This window comes from Geotrypetes seraphini, chromosome 6, assembly GCF_902459505.1.
Source record: "Geotrypetes seraphini chromosome 6, aGeoSer1.1, whole genome shotgun sequence".
Taxonomy (NCBI): domain Eukaryota; kingdom Metazoa; phylum Chordata; class Amphibia; order Gymnophiona; family Dermophiidae; genus Geotrypetes; species Geotrypetes seraphini.
Genome location: NC_047089.1, coordinates 188,490,771 through 188,508,049, shown reverse-complemented (window position 1 = coordinate 188,508,049; position 17,279 = coordinate 188,490,771). Strand labels below are relative to the sequence as shown.

The 17,279-nt window shown below is 43.7% G+C and overlaps 1 protein-coding gene across 2 annotated transcripts in view; it reads left to right on the top strand.

The window, feature by feature from the left end:
• The window catches only part of TCF7L1 (transcription factor 7 like 1), a 288,821-nt gene that overhangs the window by 212,584 nt on the left and 58,958 nt on the right, over positions 1 to 17,279 (top strand). For both annotated transcript variants that reach the window (XM_033948980.1, XM_033948979.1), the window contains exon 5: positions 16,541 to 16,673. In XM_033948980.1, coding sequence (XP_033804871.1) covers positions 16,541 to 16,673 — 133 coding nt within the window. The remainder of the gene's footprint in view (positions 1 to 16,540; positions 16,674 to 17,279) is intronic.

The following is a 17,279-nucleotide window of genomic DNA, read 5'->3' as shown; positions in this document are numbered from 1 at the left end:
GCAGGTTACTGTTATTTTGTATCCCGGCGGGCATACTTCTTTTATTCTAGGGTCTGTGTCTGAGGTTAGCCAGGTTTCAGTGAGGAATAAGCAGTCAAGTTTTTCTGTTGTTATCCAGTTTTTTATGTTTTCTGTTTTGGGTCCTAGAGATCTGATATTGACATAGGCACATGTAAGGGAGGTTGTGTTGGTCTGTGGAATGTAAGTTGTTTCCGGGTATATGAGTGTTGTGGTAGTTGTTTGAGGTTTTGTTTTCGGGGGTGTTGATCTTCTTCTCCGGATAACAGTGATGGGTTGTTGATTGTTGGTGTGTTGGTTTGGGTAACTTGGAGTGAGTGTTCTTCTGTTGGGGATTTGGAAGTTGGTTGTGCTTGCGGTTGATGTAGTGGTGGGTAGGTTGTTAGCTGTTGTATTCCAGCTAGAAATGAGGAGAATTATCAGGATGGCTGCTATTTTGTGTGTATTTCGGGAGGGCTTCATGTTTGATGTCTGGTTTGGAGTGTTCGGGTTGTTAGGTAGAGGGAGTGGTTCTTTCTTTGAGTTCTGGCTGGAGTGGGAGGAGCGGGGGATCTTTCGCTCCTTACCTTATGGTGGAGGTAGGCAAGAGGTCTGGTGGAGTGGTCTCCGAGGTGTAGGTATTTATGTCTCTAAGGTCCGTTGGTGCTTCTCTCCTTTGCTCCTCTCAGGTGCTCCACGAAGGCGCCCACTAAGGCGCATGCGCCTTTGTCGTGCGCCTTCGTCGGCACGCCGAACGGCGGCGCGCCGTTGGCGCTGTTTCTTTTAAATGTGTAGTCCTCCTGCGGGATCGGGGGGGGCGGAGCAGGGCTCCCACGCCGGCCCGGTCTAGCTGGTAATGGCGGCGCTGTTTCTTTTAAATGTGTAGTCCTCCTGCGGGATCGGGGGGGCGGAGCAGGGCTCCCACGCCGGCCCGGTCTAGCTGGTAATGGCGGCGCTGTTTCTTTTAAATGTGTAGTCCTCCTGCGGGATCGGGGGGGCGGAGCAGGGCTCCCACGCCGGCCCGGTCTAGCTGGTAATGGCGGCACTGTTTCTTTTAAATGTGTAGTCCTCCTGCGGGATCGGGGGGGCGGAGCAGGGCTCCCACGCCGGCCCGGTCTAGCTGGTAATGGCGGCGCTGTTTCTTTTAAATGTGTAGTCCTCCTGCGGGATCGGGGGGGCGGAGCAGGGCTCCCACGCCGGCCCGGTCTAGCTGGTAATGGCGGCGCTGTTTCTTTTAAATGTGTAGTCCTCCTGCGGGATCGGGGGGGCGGAGCAGGGCTCCCACGCCGGCCCGGTCTAGCTGGTAATGGCGGCGCTGTTTCTTTTAAATGTGTAGTCCTCCTGCGGGATCGGGGGGGCGGAGCAGGGCTCCCACGCCGGCCCGGTCTAGCTGGTAATGGCGGCGCTGTTTCTTTTAAATGTGTAGTCCTCCTGCGGGATCGGGGGGGGCGGAGCAGGGCTCCCACGCCGGCCCGGTCTAGCTGGTAATGGCGGCGCTGTTTCTTTTAAATGTGTAGTCCTCCTGCGGGATCGGGGGGGCGGAGCAGGGCTCCCACGCCGGCCCGGTCTAGCTGGTAATGTTACCATCAGAAGTGGACCAGGTTCTCCTCTTGGTGTCTACTGCATCATCACGATCCCACCTCATTAGCGGTGGAAACCGTACTGAACTATTTGCTCTCTCTGTCCGACGCTGGCCTCAAGTCTACCTCAATCAGAGTCCACCTCAGTGCCATCACTGCGTTTCATGAGCCTATCCTCGGAAAACCTCTTACGGCTCATCCAATGGTTTCCCGGTTCATGAGAGGCCTCTTCAATGTCAAACCACCTCTGAAGCCTCCTCCTGTCGTCTGGGACCTGAATGTGATTTTATCAGCCCTCATGAAACCCCCTTTTGAGCCTCTTGCCACAACTTCGCTCAAACTTCTGACATGGAAGGTGCTTTTCCTCATTGCCATCACCTCTGCCAGGAGGGTTAGTGAGATGCATGCACTGGTCGCCGATCCACCGTTCACTGTTTTTCACCATGACAAGGTGGTTCTGCGTACCCATCCTAAATTCCTTCCCAAGGTGGTCTCGGTTTTTCACCTCAACCAGTCTATTGTGTTGCCTGTCTTTTTCCCTAAACCCCATTATCATCCTGGGGAACAGGCGTTGCACACGCTGGATTGTAAGCGTGCCCTTGCATACTACCTTGACCGTACCAGGGCTCACTGCTCGTCCCCTCAGCTCTTTCTGACCTTCGATCTTAACCGTCTAGGTCATCCTGTCTCTAAACGGACGCTTTCCAACTGGCTTACTGCCTGTATTGCGTTCTGTTATGCTCGGGCCGGTCTCTCACTGGAAGGTGCTGTCACGGCCCACAGGGTCAGAGCTATGGCTGCTTCTGTGGCTTTCCTCCGTTCCACGCCCATCGAGGAAATCTACAAGGCTGCCACTTGGTCCTCAGTTCACACGTTCACTACTCACTACTGTCTGGATGCCTTCTCCAGACGGGATGGTCACTTCGGCCAATCTGTGTTACAAAATTTATTTTCCTAATGGCCAACCATCCCTCCTCCCTCTCTGTTAGCTTGGAGGTCACCCATGCGTTAAGAATATGCTGCCTGCTTGTCCTGGGATAAAGCACAGTTACTTACCGTAACAGGTGTTATCCAGGGACAGCAGGCAGATATTCTTACGTCCCACCCTCCTCCCCGGGTTGGCTTCTTAGCTGGCTTATCTTAACTGGGGACCACGCTCTTCTCCGTCGGGCGGGAAGGCACTCGCGCATGCGCGGTGCGGCCAACTAGAACTTTCTAGTTAAAAAGGTCCGTACCGGGGCTCCGTCGGTGATGTCACCCATGCGTTAAGAATATCTGCCTGCTGTCCCTGGATAACACCTGTTACGGTAAGTAACTGTGCTTTTCCAAAATGTTTAGCAAACAAAAAAGTTTTCAGAACTTTCCGGAATAAAGCAAAAGAACCTATTTCAGTCTACTTTTTTTTGTCAAATTTATGTATTATATGTTGTTGTTTTTTGTTCAAACTTCTTAATGTAAGCGGTAAAGCATTCCAGAATTCGGTTAATTTAAAAGCAAAAGAATAACTGAATCTCTTAAAGGTTTTGTTTTTACCATTGAGAGAGGGAAATGTAAGTTTTAATTTTTGAGAACTTCTGGCAAGATGAGATCTATGAACATTCCAGTCTAAAGGAATCAAAGTGGCAAAAATGCCAAATAGGATCTTAAATGCAATACAAATGCACTTAAATTGAATTCTGAGATACATTGGAAGCCAATGTAATTCCTTGAGCCAGAGGGGTTACTTAATCAAATTTTCTCTTACCAAAGATAAGTTTAGCTGCAGTGTTCGGTATTAATTGAAGTCTCTGCAGACTGACCTTTGAAAGACCCAAATACACTGAATTGCAGTAATCCAGCCTTGACAAAATGATTGACTGAACTAATACAGAGAAGTGTTGTTGGTGAAAAAGTGCTCTCATTCTTCTCAGAGCACGGAGGCTGAAAAAACACTTTTTAATAAGTGACGTTAGTTGGTCCCTTAAATGTAAGTGAAGAATCTATAACAATACCTAGTATTAACGAGGAAAATTTAATTTTCAAAGATTCTCCTGAGTCTAAGATCACAGCAGAAGGGAGAGAATCTAACTTTGGGCCAAGCCATAAAAGCTTAGTCTTTGCAGCATTTAATTTCATTAGTAGCCTTCCTCTGGTCTGATTCCATCATTTTTATATCTTTTTGAAGGTGTGATATCCAGAATTGTACACATTATTCTAAATGAGGTTTCACCAGAGTCTTATACAGGGGCCTATTTTAAGAGGCCTCGGAGCAGAGGTTTGTCAGATCTCACCAGGGTGGGGATTGCTGAATGGACGAGTCTGATTTTTCTTTTTTTATTTTTTTTTTTGGGGGGAGGGGCGAATCCGGGCAGCACTAGTGATAGGGATGGAGTCAGGGAGTGTCGGGGGGGGGGGAGGGGGCGCTTAGGGAGTCAACTATAACTAGGGCTTATTTTTGTGGTAGAGATTAAATTAGGAGCATCTTTAAAAATCATGCTAGGGCTTATTTTTGGAGAAGCACAGTAATAACTTAGAACAATTCCTTTTCATGTGGACCATTACTGGACTGTCGGCTTGAATATGTTCTCCTTTGTAAGAGAATGTGGTGTCCATTTCCTCTTATTCTCATCTTGACATCCTTCTAATTTCAAATGCATAAGTAATGTGTAAAACAAGCATTTTTTTTTTCTTTATGGATTGTGAGGAAGGTGTTGGGATCTTGCATCACCTTGTGTGTGTCTAAAACTAAAACCATCATATGGTGAATCCAGGTTCTCTGTGACCACTGGGAGCTCTGGATCTTTGCTTTCTGTTGTGTTCACCTTAAATGGAACAGCATGTTTAATTTGGATTCTGTAATAGGTTAAGGCAGACATAACTGTTAACTTTCCATGCTGTGTTCTTAACACTGATGGGGGTGTGGTGTGAGCTGGGTGGCACTCCCTTAAGAAGTGGCTGATCCATTACTAATTCGTTTGGAATTCATTACCGTAACAGGGTGAAGTCATGTTGTTCATTGGACAGCATTCATCACAATATTGGTATAAAGATTTTTAACCTTTTGTTTCTCTGATACCAAGAAACTCTGAATGTAAAAACAGAATTCTAGGTGTCCGCTATCTGGAAAGATCTGCAGTGTTTAAGATTACTCTTTGGTACCTCTTTCAGAGGCAAGTTGCCTTGTGAGAGTTTTTTCTTTTTAAGAGTACAGCAATCCCAAATGGCAGTGATTCTCTGGAATCTGGGTAACATATCAAGGGACCTGTTTCCTGCTTAGGAATTGTAGGACAGTTTTTCTTAACTCGGAGTACCCCTTTGCTAGTCAGGTTTTCAGGCTATCCATAGTGAATATGTATAAACTTGATTTGTATACACTGCTTCCATTATGTGCAAATTTCTTTCATGCATATTCATTGTGGATATCCTGAAAACCTGACAGGCAAGGGGGTGCCCCAGGCCTGAGAAACACTGCTGCAGAGTGACTTGCAACTACACAGTATGTTCATTTCTGAAAGAGAAACTACTCTCTTCAGCACTAGCAGTGGAAGAGTCCTATTTCTTGAGTATTTTGTTTGCAAGAGGGCCACTTTTCTCATCTGCTTTGGAATTAGACAATGAACTAAAAGCATCTGGTGGATGGCCATGCTCCCTCAGGCCTCCAACTTGGATCAGAGCGTGCACTAAAACACTACATCATGATAGCCAGAGCTTTGCAAAACACTTTATTTTGTGATGTGTGAATACTTTTAATATGACAGTAGGTGAAATATATTTTAAAATATTCTGCCTGGTATGGTAATTGGCTTCAGATTTAAAAGGGCCCAAACTATTTTTTTAATAGTTATGACTCTTTTGTGCATTTGTAGCATTATGCTTCTCCCTCTGTTGTTTTCTTATCATTATTTTATGTTTTGTGTGGAATTGTGTTACCATATTTTGAGCTGGTAATTTTTTCTTTTGACTCTCAGCTCAGCTGAGACTCAGTGCCACAAATCTGGATTTGGATGTACAACTATGAAGCATTTTGACCTTTTTTTCTTCACCTGCCCTCTTCACTCAGCCTATCTATTTTAGACACAGTCCTGAGTCGGTGGTAAACATATCATGCTTCTATTGGTGGACCTTGAATCCACTCAGTAGGAGTCGCCAAAGTATGCCTGAGCACTACCATCGTGGCATCCCCATCCAGCCTGAGGAACGGGGGTGGGCTGGGAATCAAATTCAGATCCTCTTCATACCCACATATCACATAGACAATGAGCAACCAAGTCCACTGTTGTAAAATGAGCATCAGTGGAACATAAATGGTGTTTAGATTAAAGTATGACCTTTAACCTGACAATAAGATTACAGGTACAAGATCCTATAGCCAAAATCCTTGGGGCCAGGCATATTTCGGCTTTTGGAATTTTCAGCTTTTGGAATGGTAATGTTAAGTCTGAAAAACACAGACCATAAAATTGCCACCAAACCTTTTTTATTTCAAAATAACGCAAACATCATTAAACACTTCAACCACAAACTTTCTGTGTTATTGACAGAGATAAATGGTTCCTTTTCTGCTTCTCATTGTTACCCCGAGTGGAATCTGCACCTCTCTTTGCCATTTCAATTTTCAGAGCTTTTCAGTTTTTGGAATTTTGGATAATGGATCTTTTATACCTGTACTAGGAGATATGACTAGAAAATATTTTGAGAGGGAGGCAGTGCACATTAAAAAGAAAAAAATTATTTTTGAGGGAAGATATTTCTTTTAGTAGTGTTTTACTTTATTGATTATTTTTTATTTTTTGATGTTTATAAAATATGAAATGGTTCTCCATTAATGTGGGCTAGAGCAGTGATTCCCAACCCTGTCCTGGAGGACCACCAGGCCAATCGGATTTTCAGGCTAGCCCTAATGAATATGCATGAGAGAGATTTGCATATAATTGAAGTGAGAGGCATGCAAATCTGCTCCATGCATATTCATTAGGGCTATCCTGAAAACCCGATTGGCCTGGTGGTCCTCCAGGACAGGGTTGGGAGCCACTGGGCTAGAGGGATAATGATGTTAATTTTGAAATGTAAATATGGTTGGTAAATATGGTTGATAACCTTTTTCCTTATGTCTGTAAATTTCCATTTCCTTGCTGTATTGGCAAAAGTTTGAAATAAAAGTGATAAATTAAAAAAAATGGACTGATTCAATAGTTACGTATCATCTGGCATGCAGTGTGCTTGCTTATTTGGATGCCTTTAGTCCTTATCCAGAAAAAATCTCACCATTTAGTGATTAAAGACAGCTGAATTGTATCTGAATGATAAAGGTTTTGGGTTTAGGGAGGAGTGGAGGTGGAGCTGGGAACTATCTATTTAGCTGTAATAGCTGCTAAATCAGGGGTGGGCAACCACAGTCCTTGAGAGCTTCAATCCAGTTGAGTTTTCAAGATTTACACAATGAATATGTCGCATACAATGGAAGCAGTGCATGCAAATCAATCTTATGCATATTTATTGTGGAAATCTTGAAATCCCAAATGGGTTGGGGCTCTTGAGGACTGTGGTTGCCCACACCTGTACTAAATAGTCACTGGAATAGCATCAAGCTTGTCAAATCTACAACCAGAATTTGGCCCACCAAATGTTTTTTTGGTTTGAGTTTTTTTCTGGCCCTCAAAAGTGTGGCCATTCGTGTTGTGCTTACAGTGAGATTCTTGCATTCTCACCACGACTCGCCTCTCTAAGCTTGAGCCAAGTAGTACCAGAACTTCAGGTTGGTCTTGTAGTTTCAAGTCTCATGAGACTTGAAACTGCAAGACCAACCCAAACTTCCAGCTCTACAAAGTTCAAGCTTGCAGAGATTCCAACTTCCCCACTACATCATCTACAGTTGAAACCAGGCAAAGAGAAAAAGACTAGGTGAAGGGAGGGGGGTGGAACGAAAGAAACAGGATGAAGGCTTGTAGGGGTACATGAGAGAGATGCACTGGGAAGGAGGCCTAAGACTTAGATTGGCCAGATACCTAAAACCCCTCCTATGGGAGGGGCCTTAGGCATCTGAGCCAATCAGGGCCTTAGGCCCCTCCCCTGTACATCCCAGAATGCACCAGAAAGGGGAAGGCCTGCCAGTTTGGAATGGCGGCCCAACCAGCTGGAGGGTGTAAACATCCCTCCAGCTGGACTTTTCTCCTACAAAGGTACGGGGATGGGTGGGTGACGGGGTGGGGGGGCATTAGGGGTGCTGGCCTACATTTCAGGCGTCTGTCACAGCCCAAAGGAGATGCCTAGGGCTGCTTAAGCTCACCAGAAGCCACTTCGGGTGAAACCACGTCCATGCCCAGCCTTGGGCAAGCTTGTGTCCCCAGGTGACTCCCTTCACCCATGACAAACACTTACAGTATAGGCGGCCTGCCTCATGTTTTTGGTTTGTTTTTTGTTGTTCTTTTAAATAAATATCCATCCCGATTGGCTGCCAGATAGCAGTAGGACGCCTACCACTGCCTACAGTTGGGACACCCGTTTACAGTATTCCCCTTAAGGTCTGATTCTCTATAGGCTGCCGATCATGTGTCAATCATGCATTGGCATCCTATGGAGAATTGCATCTAGTTTCTCACATGCGCCTTAAATGTAGGCCAGCATTTTAGAGGCCTACATTTAAGGCATCTGTCTTGCATCTACAGAGATGCACAGCGACGCTTACCGACGGCCAAGGCCACTTCCAAAGAAAACCATACAACGCATTGGGCATCAGTAATCGTCTCTACGTGTCTCCATTGGCATGTGACATACACCTACAATTTAGGTGAACTTCCCCCCCCTTTTTTTTTTTAACCATGTGTCCAAATTGGCTGTGAGACGGTGGTAGGATACCTATCATTAGGATACATGTTTGCAGAATCAGGGCCCTAGAGCACCATAAGTTGCACGTTTATGTTCGACCCATGCATCTCCCTTGTATTCCCCCCCCCTTGCAACTACCTACTTTGTAAGTTAAATAGGTGGTTACAGAATGGTTCTTAGGGTAGGTGTCTCAAACATGGCAGCCTGAGTCTTAATATCTGGTACATTTTCTAACTTATGGTTAATTACATAATTCAAATTTAGCTCCTAAGTACTTGTAATGGGAAGAATAAGGAGGATGACTATTTTTCTACAGCCCATCAAGGAATGCATCACTGCTATACAGGCCCATCATTAGGTATGAGTTTGACATATCTGGCTTAGGGTTTATATATGCCTTGTAAATTTCAGTCTTCTGTTTATTTGTGTGTGAAGTGTAAATATAACTACCTGGTTTACAGACTTGCCCTCTATACATACAGCTGCTAGTGCCAGATGCTTTCTATGTATTTCCGGGAAAAAAAAAGTCCTAGGGTGTCACTGTAGAACAGAGTGTGAGGAGCAGCAACGGGAAAATAATGAATAAACAGCAACACAAAATATTAATGTGATTGTGTATGAAGACCTCAGTGAGGATTGTGAAATCAAGTGAACAAATCAACGTTCAATATTACAATTCGTGTGGGGGCACCAGCCCAACACACCACACCATCATAGAGTCTTCACTTGTGTGAATTCATCAATAAAACAGTGTAATAACACCAGGGTTTAACAAAAATAACAATAACTCATTAGTGTACATTCACCGAAGCTGCTCCAACACAGTCGGTAAGACAGGAGTACTGCACAAGCATAAAGTCACTTATCTCAATCGGGGCTCAGTGAAGGCATCAGGGCTCCCAAAGCGTGGAAAAGCAGGAAACGCCCAAAGACAGGCTGCAAATGACAAAGAAGCTGCTCCAAACTGAAGGGTTCAACTGAGCTTCAGTTTCGGATAAACATTCTTCTTCAAGAACCTTTGAATTTTGCGAGCTCAAAACATAGCAGCAAATATGCAGGGACGAACACCTGGCTGAGGCAGTTGAGAAGCCAAACAGAGTGCGTGCCTTTTGAACAAGCCGCCGTAAAAGACGTCACAAGAGATGATAGGTCAAAATTTAAATAATGGTATTCTATTCGATGTTCTACAGTGACACCCTGGGTTGGGTTGATGGGGTGGGTTTGATGGATTTTGGTGTACAAAATTTGAGCTGCCTTATTGATCCTTGTTCTTGTTTCGGATTGTTGTTTCTATTTGGTGCTCAATAAAATATATTTGATTATACACAGAAGTGGAACATACAGAGTATCAGCAGATATAAGGGAACTAGAATTAAGGGAGGAAAAATTACTTGACCGCTTTAAAGGGAAACTGAAAAGCCACTTGTTTAAAGATGCCTTCTCATTATAGCATTACTTTTACTAAACACCGATCTCCAATTAAAACTCTTAATTTTTTTACCCTTACAATATGTTCTTATCTTAATTGTTTATCTATCCTATAATGAATATATGTAGTTCTTCCCCCTCCCCCCATGTTCCAGTATGTCTAGTTTGGAATTATGTTGATGTACTTTTAACATTGTAAAACCTTTATTTCTGTGTTTCGCCTAGAAATGTTTTAATAGGCGACTATATCAACTTTTAATAAAACTTGAAAAACTTGAAACTTAAGAGAAACTGCACATGGAGTCAGAAAAGGTAACACGATCTCAGTTAGAATAGGAGTGGATAAGCAGGTCTTGTAACAGTATGTGCAGCTGGCGTTTTTTTCTTATCACCCAAAAAGCCGGAAGAATTTTAAACAAAAAGCTTAACAATAAAATCAGCAAACCCTATCCATTCAACTACCTGCCCTCTCATCCAGTGGCAAGAACCATAAAATCAAGCCTCACACACAGACACACACACAAAAGCCTTCTCATGAAATTACATTTTCAATTTATTTTTAAAAGTAGGATGTTTATCACAGTAACACAGTGGCAATGAATTCCATAGTTTAGATATCATTACCAAAAAGATTGTTACACTTCAAGTAAAACCTGCAATGAAGGGGCAGATTTCTAGAAGTTTCATACATAAGCAACAAGTTCCACAAATATAAAGGCCCTTTCATGTATAAAACACAAAATACTAAACTAAAAAGCTTAATGTGAATCTGAAATTCTACTTGCAGCCAGTGAAATTCCACCAGAATTGAAGTTGTGATTAGAGAAATGTTTATTCATTAAAAGGAGGTCTGAATTCTGTAGTAACTGTAAGCGCTTCAGTTGATGATTGGAAGTTTGCACTAAAGACTTATAGGAATCTAATCTTGGTATAATGTATGTGTGAATCGGAGGGGAAGTATTTGTATGCCCTAACAGGGCAAAGATGTTTGATATTCAGTCTTCTATATCACGTTCGAAATGAGTTCTAATGAAGAAGTTGGAAGAGGGCATGAAATCTATCTTTCTTGTGTCCCATGGCTATCCATGGTGGGGATGTTATGGTAGGACAATTATTCTCAAACCTGTCCTTGGAGAACCCCAGCCAGTTTATTTTTCAGGATATCCATGATGAACAGTGCTTGGAACAAGCTGCTCGAATCCCTATGGCGGGCTCCGTCTTTGGCAGTTTTCAAGGCCCAGTTAAAAGCCCACCTCTTTGAGCATGGTTTCGACTCCTAACTCCTCTCACCTTGAGTTCTGCATCCCCAACCCTACATGTCTGTCTGTGTCCATGTTAGATAGTAAGCTCTTCCGAGCAGGAACCATTTATAAATGCACAGTGCTTCAGTGATAAGTAGTAGTAATAGTACCGTATTTCCCCACATATAGACCGCCTCAATGTGTAGGCCGCAAAAAATGCCTATATGAGTTTAAAAGCTGCCCCATGGCTTATCTACCAGTAACTAGGCATCCTATGCAGCATTTTAAAATCATCTCCCTCCCTCCCTCCCCTTTCCTCCCTCACTGGTGGTGGCCTCCTCAAATTGCGCCGCCAGCATTACAGAGCAGGAGCGATCTTTGCGTCTGCAGGCCGGCCCCACACTGCTTCCTGTATGGCTTTGCCATCAGTTCTCATGGAAGCACAAAATCTCTACATTCTACGGATTTCCAAAGAAAGGAAAACGAAAGGCAAAGGAGAACCGGCATGGCTTACTAGAAAGGTGAAGGAAGCCATAAAAGAAAAGAAGGACTCCTTTAAAAAATGGAAATGCACGAAAATAACCGAAGCTTGGAACAAGCACAAAGATGATCAGAAGAAATGTCACAAGGTGGTGAGGGATGCCAAAAAGGACTATGAGGAGAAAATAGCGCAAGAGGCCAAAAATTTCAAGCCCTTCTTTAGATACGTAAAAGGAAAAAAAACCTGCAAAAGAGGCTGTGGAACCGCTAGATGACCAGGGAAGAAAAGGGTACATCAAGAAAGACAGACTAAATTCCTTCTGTGTGTCTGTCTTTACGAAGGAGGATGCCGCAACAATACCAGAAGCAGTGAAAGTGTTCAAATGAGTAATAGAGGACAGCCTCACCACAGTAGAAGTGGACTTGGACCAGATATACTACCAGATCAACAATCTTAAAAAGCGACAAATCCCCTGGACCTGATGGAATTCATCCGAGAGTCTTAAAAGAACTCGGTTGAAATCGGAGAGCTTTTGCAAAAACTTGCCAACCTGTCAATTAGAACTGGACAGATACCGGACGATTGGAAGATAGTGAACGTCACGCCAATTTTAAAAAAGGATCAAGAGGAGAACCGGGCAACTACAGACCTGTGAGTCTTACATCTGTCCCTGGAAAGATGGTTGAAGCACTGATTAAAGATAGCATAGTCCGGCACTTGGATACACACGACCTGATGAGAGCCAGTCAACATGGCTTCAGGAAAGGGAAATCATGTTTGACAAATTTACTTCAATTTTTTGAGACCGTGAACAAACAAATTGATAGTGTAGAACCGGTGGACATAATATACTTGGACTTCCAGAAAGCGTTCAACAAGGTTCCACATGAAAGACTTATCAGGAAACTACAAAGCCATGGAATAGAGAGAAATATACTAAGATGGATAGGCAAATGGCTGGAGAACAGAAAGCAGAGAGTGGGCATAAATGGAAAGTTCTCAGACTGGGAGAAAGTGACTAGCGGTGTGCCTCTGGGCTCGGTACTTGGGCCCATCTTACTTAATATTTTCATCAATGGCCTAGAAGAAGGAACATCCAGTGACATCATCAAGTTTGCAGACGACACAAAGCTATGCAGGGCAATCAGATCGCAAAAGGATAGCGAGGAATTCCAAAGTGACTTGTGTCAGTTAGAGAAATGGCAGATGAAGTTTAATGTGGAAAAGTGCAAAATAATGCATTTAGGCAGAAAGAACAAGGAACACGAGTATAGAATGTCAGGTGCAACTCTGGGTAAGAACGAACAGGAAAAGGACCTGGGTATATTGATAAAACCCTGAAACCGTTGGCACAATGCGCAGCAGCGGCAAAGAAAGCAAATAGAATGTTAGGCATGATAAAGAAAGGAATCATGAGTAGATCGGAGAAAATTAAAATGCCGCTTTATAGGGCAATTGTCAGACCACACTTGGAATACTGTGTCCAACATTGGTCTCCCAACCTAAAGAAGGATATAAAACTGCTGGAGAGGGTGCAGAGAAGAGCAATGAATCTAATAAAAGGTATGGAGAACTTGGAATACGAGGAACGACTTAAGAGACTGGGATTGTTCTCCCTTGAGAAAAGGAGACTGCGAGGAAATATGATTGAGACTTTCAAAATACTGAAAGGAATTGACAAAATAGAGCAGGAAAAAAATTATTTACAATGTCCAATGTGACATGGACTGAAGCTAAGGGGGGGACAAGTCCAGGAGAAATCAGGAAGTTCTGCTTCACGCAACGAGTGGTGGACACCTGGAATGCTCTCCTAAAGGAGGTTATTGCGGAATCCACCATTCTAGTATTTAAAAGCAAACTAGATGCACATCTGCTTACGAGAGGCATAGAGGGATATGGGTGACTAAAATTATGCCAGGTGTACACCTGGCTGGGCCTCCGCGTGTGTGGATCACCGGACTTGGACCAAAGGTCTGATCCGGAGATGGCAGTTCTTATGTTCTTATGATGGCAAAGCCATACAGGAAGCAGTGCAGGGCTGGCCTGCAGATGCAAAGATCGCTCCTGCTCTGCAATGCTGGCAGCAAGATTTGAGGAGGCCGCTGCCAGCGAGGGAGGTAGGTAAGGGGAGGAGAGAGGTAAGGGACGGTGGGGGGGGGGGGGATAATTTTAAAATGCTGAATAGGCCGCCCCAGATATTAAGCCCCTATTACAAAAAACTACACTGGCTGCCCGTGGAAGCAAGGGTTATTTTTAAGTTTGCTTGCCTTTGCTTCAAAACCATAATAGATTCATCCCCAATCTATCTATTTTATTTCAAATTTACAGGCACAACTTGTACACGTAGTGCCTACTAGTTCGCCTTTCCATCCTTGAAGGCCTTATCTACATGAGATTCCTTAATAGAACATTATCATTCCAAGCAAGCAAATGGAATAAAAGTTTAACCAACTTTATCTTGAACGCATTTTCTTTTTTTTTTTTTTTTTTTAATAATTTTTATTGATAAAGCAGCCAACAGCAATACAAGAAACAGAAACTACATCACTGTAGTGGTCTATAAGCAAGAGGTCCAAGTTAATACAGCATGCCCAGGAGGGCTTCAGATAGAAACCACCAGGAAGCAAAAGAAACAAAGGGCAAACATGTACAGTCCCAGAAGAAAGTAATAATAATAACAGCTTATATACCGCAATACCATGAAGTTCTATGCAGTTTACAAAGATTAAGCAAAGGTACAAATTGATTGACTTTAAGAGGGGAGGAAGAAAGAGGGTTAATAGGACAGGAAATCTATTTTTGAGGAGAGAGTGATCAATAGAACAAGTTAAATCGCTATAGAGGGGTGAGAGAAGAGAGGATCAATTGTCTAGATACTTTAGGAACAGGTGTGTTTTCAGACGTTTCCTAAATTCCTGATAAGTAGTGGGCGAAAGCAATTGTTCTAGGTCTTTACCCCATGATGCTGCTTGGTGCGAGAGAAGATGTTCATGGTGTTTTTTCAGTTTACAACCTCTCACTGGGGGGGAAACGAAGTTGGAATGTGAGCTTCTCTTGTGTCTGTTGGCTGAGAAGACGAAAAGGTCAGTTATATATTTAGGGGCAAGTCCGTGTAGTGCTTTGAAGCAGAAGCAGGCAAATTTAAACTTTACGCGCGCCTCCATTGGCAGCCAATGCAGCTGCCGGTAGTAGGGTATCACGTGGTCAAACTTCCTCAGCCCAAAGATCAGTTTGACTGCTGCATTTTGCATCAATTGTAAACGCTGCATGTTCTTTTGGGAAATTGCTAAATAGGCGATGTTACAGTAGTCAAGTAGACTCAGTACGAGGGATTGGACTAGGGTTCTGAATGCCGCTGTATCGAAATAAGCTTTAATGGATCTGAGTACGTCAATATAGCCCGAATGCAAGGAAACAGTAGCCTCCCAGCAGGGAAGAAAGAAAAAGATTAGAAGGATCATCTCGCGGGAGAGCAAGCCATGGCTGCAATAATCTTTTAAAATAGTTCAACCCCAGAACATCCACACTGCACAACCAATCCAATACCAGCCACCACCCAGACATACCATACTAATCTCAGCAAGGAACCCCATACAAATCCCCATATACCCCCAGTCATACCTATCCCTTGCATACCGGCTTGAGAGTAGAAATACAAAGTACCAGATCCTAAGGGCCAAGAGAACGGAGTCATAGTGAGGCAGCAGAAACAAACCCCTCTGCCGCTAGGCGGGCCGCTTTCCATAAGGAAACATAAGAGCGTTGAACGCACAAACTTTTAGGAAGTCAATCAAAACTTATCTCTTTGATAAATTTCTCTGACTCCACTTCTGCCTTGATGTACTTCTAAAACACTTCCAGGAAAAATTTGATTAACCCTAATGTAATTTTGAAAGTTTTTTTTTTTTTTTTTTTGGTAATATCGCTGTCTGCATACAGTCTCTTCCTCTGTAAACCGCTTCTGGTCTCGCTCTCTCCGAGATTCTGAATCTGAGAATCTCGGAGAGAGCGAGACCGAGACCAGATGGCTTTGCGCATGCACAAATGCTCAAAGCCCAGTCCAGCCCAGCACAGGCAAGAGGAAGGATCTCCGACACATCGCCCAGCCCAGCACAAAAGAGGGAGGATCTTTGGGAACCGGCATGTCCTGTGCGTTGGTGCTGGTGCCGGTACCCAATCGGGGTAAGGGATGTCGTTTTGGTGCTTGGGGGCATGTAGGATCGCGAGCAAGGTGGGGATGCCGGATCGTGGGGGGTGGCGTTTGTAAATTGAGTCAAACTCGGTTTCCGAGGCGCTGATTTTCTGAATGTTTTCCTCGTCTTGCAAAACACTCGCAAACCGGTGCACTCGTAAACTGAGGTTTGACTGTATAGGCTGCAGCCTATATATGGGGAAATACGGTAGATTAATTGGCATACAGTTTATTACCTTCTTGGTATGCAGATATCTCGCATGCATATTCATTGCAGATATCCTGAAAATGTGACTGGCTGTGATTCCCCTAGAACAGGTTTGGATACCCTTTGGAAGGGATACACTGCCTAAAAAAGTATGGTTTAGTCCCCTAGGTGTTATTTAGGCTAAAAATGGCGAGAGAGATAATTTCAGCCCGCTGTGTGTCAAGATGCAGTTTATCTGCTTCGACCATAACCATTAGCTTGTATGCAGCTTATGTATATTACAAGTAATTATAAAGAATGCTAAGCTGTTATAAACTTTTATATAGAGATCTTCCAGTAGAGAGACCAGAGGGGCAAAAAATGCTCACAGTTTATTTGAAGCAAAGGCCAACTAGATATGTAGAGAAGAGAGACTTTTTGGGTTGGGGAGGAGGGTTTCTGTAAGAGTAAACTATTTTCTTTTTGTGCAGTAACAGGAGGTATTACACTTCAGTAGTTTTGACTAGAAAAGCGAAAAATGCAGAAACTGGAGTTCAATTGATTCAGGCAACCTGCATGCCGGTTTTATCTCTGATCTCTGACTTTTGTTTACCTTTTTTTTCTTTGCAGTCTAACAAAGTTCCAGTTGTGCAGCATCCGCACCACATGCATCCACTGACGCCCCTTATCACCTACAGCAACGAACACTTCTCTCCTAGCACACCGCCCTCTCAGTTCTCACCAGAAATTGATCCAAAGACAGGTAAGCACCAAGGTGCATCCATGTGGATCGAGGCATTCGGGGGATAATCTGTTGTCCTGTGTCAGTGTGTGAAGTCTGCCTCTGTTGCCAAATAAAATACGATGCATGGTGTTAATCTAATTCTTGGTCAGAGGTTCTCTGTATTTGTGGTGTTTGCTCTATTGCCGGTGCTTTGGTAGAGATGACTTGGGATTGCTAATGTTCTAGCATGGATAGTGGCTGTTAGTGGAATAGCAGCAAGCACTGCAGCAAAGGACTGAGGTGCACTGGCAGAGCTGTATGTATGTGTAGGGTTGGAGAGGTTTCAGCATTGGAATACAGAGCTGTCAAATTTAGCCAGCCCTGGATGTCCAGTAGCCTCATACTGCTGCATTATGGAACTTCCTGCACTGATTCAGTAGTCAGAATCGGGAATTATAAATACCATGCTGCATTAAAATGGCAGTTTAAAGCTAGGAGTGGCTAGAAAGTGTCCTTTTTGGAACAGGGTAGCATCTCATCTTTGGAAATAGCAGTGGCTTCTGAAGAGGATTGAGGTGCATTGGCAGAGCTCTGTATGCTACAACTTGCATGGGAATTATCCGTTACTTGTTTTGAGTATTTCAA